The sequence below is a fragment of the Wyeomyia smithii genome, chromosome 3 (assembly GCF_029784165.1).
Source record: "Wyeomyia smithii strain HCP4-BCI-WySm-NY-G18 chromosome 3, ASM2978416v1, whole genome shotgun sequence".
In the NCBI taxonomy this organism is placed as follows: domain Eukaryota; kingdom Metazoa; phylum Arthropoda; class Insecta; order Diptera; family Culicidae; genus Wyeomyia; species Wyeomyia smithii.
The window spans coordinates 120,558,871-120,567,914 of record NC_073696.1 but is presented as its reverse complement, the minus strand read 5'-3'; the positions used below and the strand labels follow the sequence as shown (position 1 = coordinate 120,567,914).

Here is a 9,044-nt window from a genome sequence, read left to right as displayed (position 1 = left end):
TAGACCGGCAGGTGAGCATTCGCTCGATTGGCCAGGAACTGGGTATAGACCATACCACTGTTTGGAACTATTTGCAGAAGATTGGATTCCAAAAAAAGCTGGATGTTTGGAACTATTTGCAGAAGATTGGATTCCAAAAAAAGCTGGATGTTTGAGTGCCGCACGAGTTGACGCAAAAAACCTCTTAGACCGAATCAACGCCTGCGATGCACTGCTGAAACGGAACGAACTCGACCCATTTTTGAAGCGGATGGTGACGTACGACAACCTCAAGCGAAAAAATTCGTGGTCGAAGTGCGGTGAATCGGCCCAAACCATCGCCAAGCCCGGATTGACGGCCAGGAAGGTTTTGCTGTATGTTTGGTGGGATTGGAATGCAATCATCCACTATGAGCTGCTCAACTATGGACAGACCCTCAACTCAGTTCTCCATTGTGAGCAGCTCGACCTTTTGAAGCAGGCGATTGACCATAAGCGGCCAGAATTGGTCAATAGGAATGGTGTTGTTTTCCACCAGGACAACGCTTGGTCTTACACATCTTTGATGACCCGCCAGAATCTACGGGAGCTCGGATGGGATGTCTTATCGCACCCACCGTATAGTCCGGACCTGGCACCGAGTGATCACCATCGCTTCCGGTCCATGCAAAACGCTCTTGGTGATACTAAGTTGGCCTCAAAAGAGGCTTGCGAAAGCTGGCTGTCTGAGTTTTTTGCATATAAGGAGGGGGGGGGGGGTTATAAAGGGGGAATAATAAAGTTGCCTTCTAAATGGCAACAAGTTTGCGAACAAAATGACGCATATTTGACTTGCATCGGATACTTAGAAGTATGTTAAATAAAGTGTCAAATTCCGATCAGAAATTCGACCACATTACGCGACGCGACGCGAGACCAGACAAACAACACTTATTGTTCTTACAACATAAAAAACGCAATAAAAATTACCTTTAGTCGACCGGTTTCGGGCTGCTACCGCCCATCTTCGGGACTTTGTCCAGACTAGTTGTTTTTTTTTCTCTCCGTACGCTGTGGGACTGACGAAACTGAGAGTGCAGTAAATCTCTTCTCTCTTCGAACGCCCACAGCGTACGGAGAGAAAAAAAAAACAACTAGTCTGGACAAAGTCCCGAAGATGGGCGATAGCAGCCCGAAACCGGTCGACTAAAGGTAATTTTTAATGCGTTTTTTATGTTGTAAGAACAATAAGTGTTGTTTGTCTGGTCTCGCGTCGCGTCGCATAATGTGATCGTCGGTTCTTACGTTACACAAAACATCGAAAATACACAGAAATTCGACATTTCTTTTTCCCAAACTCAATATAATGATTGAAAAATTTCCTTAATAGACACGTTACAATATACAATATTAATATTAATATTAACAATATTAACTAACATTCTGCACTCCTTTCTGTTTTGATAGTGCGCGAACGGTCACAGAAATAATCAAAAACAACCTTTCAACTGGCAACCGGTCAATGCGCTATTGTTTTGCGGCCACGGAACTTAAGGTTTTTCTGTCTAAAAATCTATTGTTTCGTTTGTGAATATACGTTTAATCGCTTGCCTGAACCTGTGTTCTTTCGGAAATATCGAAAGCCGTGAAAAATATTGTAATTTTGACTTTTTCTTTGGTGCAAATTTTTCCACTGGAGGGAAAGCCGTCCACTATGCATGGGGTGAAACCGCCACGTACACAACTGTTTGTTGTTTTACTTCAAGACCCAAATGCCTCGACTCTACAAAGGGAATGTTAACAGGATCATATATATTGAAATATGATTGAAATAATTAATAATTATTATTATTACTCTAAATATTTTATGTTTTCGAAAAAATCATACAGACATGTTTAATTTATTTTAAGCTTAAAGGCAGGCATATTATAAATTGAATATCTTGAAAAACCCCAATTCAAAAAAAAATCTTTTTATTATGAAAACCACTAACAGTTACCTGAACATTGTTTTGAACTTAGATAATTAAAAAATGAAAAAAAATATTGAAAAAAAAAATTTTCTTCAGATTTTCACAGTGTATATGTTTTTTAAGATGAAAATATTATCCACAACTTTGCCAAAGACGCTATACCGAAAAAATCAACCGTTTTGGCCCTTAAAAATATTTGTTATCCCTCAACAGATGGTAGGCGATCTTACCCCGCTCGTGGGCGGGCTTACCCCGCATGAGAAAAAAACTGCAAGTTTTCAATGCATTTTTAAATTAAAAAAAAGCTGGAAGATAAACAAAAATATTTTAGTTCTTATTTTTTAGATACGGGTATTGAGAGCCTCTTTCCAAAGAAAAAATGAAATTGCAACCGCATATTTTTTTTCTATAAACAGAATTGCTTAAGGGAGCGGGGGTCTTACCCCCGCTTACCCGTACGCTAGGCATTTATTTGTACATTTGAATGGAACTTGAATACCCTATTGAAGTGCCTATTATACGAATGCGATTTTTATATATATCAGAGTTCATCTTACCTTTAATCCTTCTTCAACATGCTTTTGAAAATAAATTTCCGAAATATCTACCACAAATAAGCTCTATTTTAAATTTTATTTTGATTAATTTCACCATGATTCAGTCATTATCAAAATATCAATTGCGTAATTCATCTTTTAAAAATAACCATAATATTTTTATTGATTTGCTTCCAAGTGGATTACGTAGATCATAGATTAGATTATTCGATCGTTGCTTCTGTTAAAGTTAACCCAATTACCAGTTTGGATTCAATTTAAAGCACATTCTTCAAAGTTTCCCCGTTGACGACACCAGCATACTCCGTGTACTGCTTCGACGTTCCCGTCAATGCGATAAACTGCTCTGCCACCTCAACTGCGACACGCACCTGAGCCTCTGACGTACTTGCGCCTGTTTGTTTTCCGTCGAAAGGAAAAAAAGCAAACGTCAATATAATAAAAACTCACTTCCCCACCCGAACTGATTCCGGCAGGGACAAAAGTTGGCAAATTATAGCTTCACACTTTTACGCACCCAGATGTGGCGTAGCGACGACCTTCGCATGATTGATGAGCTTTTTAGTGGTGTCTGATTTCGGTGGCTCTTCGGGATACACGTCAATTGCCGCTCCACCGCATTGCCCGCTCTCCAGTGCATCGAATAGTGCGCCTTCATCCACAATTCCGCCACGTGCCACATTCACTACCCGGACACCGCTGCGGCATTTGGCTAACGTGTTCGATGAAATAAGATCTGAAAATGAGATGATATCTAGTAATATATCTAGCGAGAAGGGGCGGCTCTGTTCTGGTGGCTGAACATCGCTGCTTAAAAAAATTCATAAGAATGAAATAGACACAAAATGTTTTCCATAACTGTCACAAAAGATTTAAGAATAACTATTCTACTCCTTGTGACAGAACTTACTTCTCGTCGCTGGAATCAGAGGAGTATGTACAGTAATGTAATCGGCTAGTGGCCAAATCTGCTCCAGCTCCATCTTTTCGATACCGGCGGCCCTGGCTTCTTCCGCCGTAGTGATCGGATCAAATCCAATGACACGCATTCCGAATACCTTCATTCTTATGCCGACCTCACGTCCAATGCGTCCAAGGCCCAGGATTGCCAACGTTTTACCATAAAGTTCGCTGCCAGCGTAGAGCTTACGGTCCCAACGACCCGCCTTCATGCTACCAGCCGCCGGGCAGATTGGACGTGCCAACGCTCCAATCAGGAAGCATGTCAACTCGCACGCCGAGATTGAGTTTCCACCGGGAGTGCTGTCGGAAAAACAAACAAAACATATGTGGTTATTTCCCTACTGGATACATACATAAAGCTAGTTTTGGCATTGCTATTATTTGTGATTTATTTTTAGCATATCATGAGAAAACTGATGTAAATTAGTGTTCATCAATGTCTTCCAGTTGGCCTACAAGCAAGCCATCGTATGTTCGAAACCTGACTTGAAAGAGACCTTCATTGTAAGTAGAATTTGACTGACTGTTTGCTGCGAAGACTATATTTGATAACAGAACATAAATTGATCATGGCAGAGCACCTTGAATCTAGTGCTGGATGAGTAAAATAAGAACTGTATACCAGTCAACAAACAATGGAGGTGATAAGCCTAGCTGTATAAAATCATGCAATCTTAAGTCAAAAGTTTGTTTCGTCATTAAGATGGTGAAAAGATTTAACGGTTTTATCCGAAAGAAATAGACATTACTAGGAGTGCAAAAAAATAATAATTCAACTTTTATATTAGCTTACAAACCTTGTGAAAGAAAATAAAAGAAGAAAGTACATAGATTAAAAAAGAACAACAATCAAGAGCTAAAAGTCAAAGGCCAATACATAAATGAAAAGACTAAAGTCAACAATCAAAAGCTAAACATCAAAGTCTAATGTCAAAGCTCAATCGTAAATCTTGCAGGGTGACTAGAAACATGCAAGATTTTTTTAATACAAAAATGAATTGGTTATTGTATCGAAATGGTAGTTGCATTTAATAAAAGAGGGTAAACCCATGCTTTTTAGCTTTCATGTTCGTCCTAGACATTACAGTATTTTTTACACTGCAATATATATCGGACACGGTTTCGTTTCACCCCATTTCACAGTAATTATAATAAATTTGAAATTATTTGAGTTTATACCCAATTTTAAAGTACTGAAAAAGACTGCTATTGGAATGATTACCATTTCCAGTCGAGCTAGATTTTTATTGCCGTCCCCTTTCTGGTGCGAAAATATACTTACTTAAGAACCAGAACATTATTTCTAGTGGCAGCTTCGATGTCAATGTTATCGACTCCTGCACCTGCTCGGCCTACGGCCTTCAGTCGACCAGCACCAGCCTCCAGTATTTCAGCCGTTATTTTGGTGTCGGACCGTACGATGAGTGCGTCATAGCCCTAGGGACATGAAAAGGCATTAAATATATATACCACTGCGCGATGACGAGGAGATCATCAATTTACTTTGATGAAGGAAAGGAATACAATCTATGTCATTTCGCCAGCACTCGATACTAGACAAACAAGCATCTGTTTCCGATGAAAAGGACAAAAATCGTCGATTTGTCACAGTGACAAAAATATTCACCATTCCACCAATGCTGTTGACACATGTTGGTTGACAATTATTGCGGTTAATATATTTTGGTAATCTGTGTTTGATGGATAGGATGTTTTTCCTGTGGTAATTGTAGTCTTAGAAACAATCGAAAACGTGCGAATATTAGGATTGCATGCGGCTCTTCTTTTTAATTATACCATTTGAAAAAGAATGAATCCAGCAAAATAAAAATTATCCGCTAGTATGTGCCGTATTTATTTCCGAAGTTTTTATATTTTATTAAGAACTTATTCCAATCGAATTCTTTTTTTTTTTTGGCTTTCTACATACAACAACTTGAATTTTGTTAAATTTTCCTCACTCGCTTTGTAACAAAATATATTGACACATATATGAAGACACAATAAAAGTTTACCCGTTTTTTCTAGGGATTTTGTGACGTTCGTATTCTTTATTCAACTTTTCTCACCTTAACTTCTTTTACTAGTTGATCTTTGCTTAGTTTCAATTTGTAGTCAACCTGAAAATAATGAATCCTGTTTTAGAAACCATATAAGCACATCCACGCATTAACTAACATTAATTCCATGATCCTGGAGCAACTTCACGCACGCATTATCAACAGCATCGCACACAAGCACGTTTTTAATTTGAACCGGCATTTTATTTTACAAAAGCAAGTCAGCAATCACTACGCACTGCGCTCGGCCTTTTTGAATTAAACAGAATTGCAATGCAAAGTCACTTCAATTGAAATCAATTGCCGTTGAACTTGTCGAGTAACTGCTCCGATGCACTTCCAGACTGTAACTAGCGACGCTTCCACTAGCAGAGAAGCCTTGTCAGCTATTCGTACTGCATAAAGAGTAACAAACAGAACCCTAGGAACCGGTCCCATAAGTACCAATACTAGAAAACAGCGATGTGCACTTGCACTATCATCATATGCAAAGAATGTAAAAAAAAGCTCGGTGAAAAGATAGAATTACAAGTTCGAGTCTCGATCACGTCAACAACACATCAACCAACACTCGTTCACTGATATGACGAAGGCAACTACCAACGGACGTCTTTTCCCGCCCGGGACATCTTCCCTTACCAACCGAAGTTTTCCTGTTTACAACTTGTTTTCACTATCACTTTCTGTACGTCTCGTATGTTATCACCAAGGCTGCCACTTAATCGGCAGTTTCTAACCGGCTCTTCAGAGTTTCAGATTATCAGTGAATTGTCTCAAAGATTCATTTTCTGAATCACTGCAGCGTGTTGACCGTTTGCTAAAGAAAAAAAAAGCCTGTTGTTGTTATCGGTTTGGCAGATAATCCTCAAACGACCACTTGAAAACCGATAGGGCGAACAAATTTCTGCCTTTTAATTTTTGTAAAGTATCTGTCCTACCATAAATGAATGCTACCACCATAATACGAAAATTATCGGTAGCAAGTTCCAGGACAGAAACCAGTTCATATGCTCCAATTATTTTGATAATTCTTTATGAAGATCCACCTCTAAGCAGAACTAGTATAATCGCACATTAAATTTTTTATCTATTCACATGTCACATCACATGTTTGCAGCTATCATCATAATGCTACAGTACTGTATGTATACGGATGGTGAGGGGGAGGTTGATTATGGTTGAAACCTCCCAAATGTGCGAAAAGAAAAAGCTCTGCTAATGAAAGGTTTGAAAAAAGACTATGTAGCTATTTATATTATAGGCACAAGCTAATCTGGTAGAAAAGCGCAAATACTCGAAGTGCTTACTGTTTAATGTTTACTAAAACAGAAAAAAAAATTAAAAGTAAAACAACAGCGCTAAAAACTGTGATAATCGTTTTCAATTTTATGGATGAAATGTTGGAACTTTCTGGTTGTTTGTGCGCTGTTATTCCAAATTACATTTTTTTACCGAAACTAAAGTAAAATGCACAAAAGCAAGGGTAATTTATTGGGAGAAAAGAATCGAAACATTGAAAAAATATCAGAGCTTTGAATAAAACGTAAAAAAAACCTCAGAGGGTTGAACATTTAAAATTTTCATCAAGACCTTCAACAAAATATTAGATCGGAAAATAATAATTTTGAGTACTAGCTGAATGTACCCGGCCTTGCTCGTGTAAAATTCTTGCTTTTTCTATAATTTTTTATATTTTTATATTTTTAACCTGCCTTTCATTTCAAATATTTATTTCTGTTTTAGTTACAAACTTATTTATAAAACACATTTTTCGCTTCTCCATCAAAAGCTAACATTATCAATATCATCTTTATGGTTGAACATCAGTCTTCATGCATTAATTAACAATTTGGAGAAATGGGGACTATTTACACATTTTTCTTAAGTTTTGAATCACTTCCAATGCAGAAAAACAACCCTCACCGCCCCAAACGTTCGGACACCTATTTTCGGGTTTGGGGAGTCAGCTCCGATCTATAAACTTAATACAGTGATCACCCGACTATATCACACCCTGATGATTTTTGGCGTGATAAAATATGGAAAGTGATAAAATCGGGAAATTTTTAATTTTTTTTTATTGAAGATGTTGAATCAATAACTAAATACGTAAAATCAGTGATTTTTTTTTTTGGAAAATTTATTTGTACAAACATATGAAAAAGCTGCAGTTGTTTTTTTATAAATCGATATATCTGAATAACGAAATGTAAATAACGGGTTTCAATGCCTTCTCATAGAAAACTTTATGTTGCTTGCAATATGTAAGAGATAGAAACATTATGTTTCTGTAAAGTTTCTTGTTTTGAGATCACCTAATACTTTGCCTGAGACACCAAGCGTCAATCTTTATCTAATGAAAAAGTTAATATTCTATCTCACTTTTAGGAGGATTGATCACTGAGATCACTGAGTTTTTCATAATACATGAACAAACTTGATTTTCTTATCAATTAACACCCCCCCCTCCTTTGGGGGTTGCTTCTTTCTCTTCCCAATATTTCTATGAACATTTCCTTTGTACAAAGAACGCGTATGCCATGTTTGGTTGAAATCGATTCAGGCATTCGAGAGTATACATACATACATACATACATACATACATACATACATACATACATACATACATACATACATACATACATACATACATACATACATACATACATACATACATACATACATACACACACATACATACATACATACATACATACATACATACATACATACATACATACATACATACATACATAGATTCATACATACATACATACACACATATATACATACATACATACATACATACATACATACATACATACATACATACATACATACATACATACATACATGCATACATACATACCTACATACATACATACATACATGCATACATACATACATACATACATACATACATACATACATACATACATACATACATACATACATACATACATACATACATACATACATACATACATACATACATACATACATACATACATACATACATACATACATACATACATACATACATACGTACATACATACATACATACATACATGAATACATACATACATACATACATACATACATACATACATACATACATACATACATACATACATACATAAATACATACATACTTACATACATAGATACATACATACATACATACATACATACATACATACATACATACATACATACATACATACATACATACATACATACATACATACATACATACATACATACATACATACATACATACATACATACATACATACATACATACATGAATACATACATACATACATACATACATACATACATACATACATACATACATACATACATACATACATACTTACATACATACATACTTACATACATACATACATACATACATACATACATACATTCATACATACATACATACATAAATACATACATACATACATACATACATACATACATACATACATACATACATACATACATACATACATACATACATACATAC

At 36.4% G+C, this 9,044-nt stretch overlaps 1 protein-coding gene across 1 annotated transcript; it reads right to left on the bottom strand.

Annotated features, from left to right (window-relative positions):
- Window positions 1-2,545: 2,545 nt before the first annotated feature.
- On the bottom strand, window positions 2,546-5,902 carry LOC129732060 (D-3-phosphoglycerate dehydrogenase). Its single transcript, XM_055692541.1, has 6 exons — window positions 5,630-5,902; window positions 5,521-5,571; window positions 4,734-4,888; window positions 3,399-3,751; window positions 3,006-3,224; window positions 2,546-2,882 (listed from the first exon to the last, which is right to left on the bottom strand). Exons 1-6 carry the CDS (start codon window positions 5,711-5,713, stop codon window positions 2,746-2,748), a joined length of 999 nt encoding a protein of 332 aa, XP_055548516.1. The 5' UTR covers window positions 5,714-5,902; the 3' UTR covers window positions 2,546-2,745.
- Window positions 5,903-9,044: the final 3,142 nt, after the last annotated feature.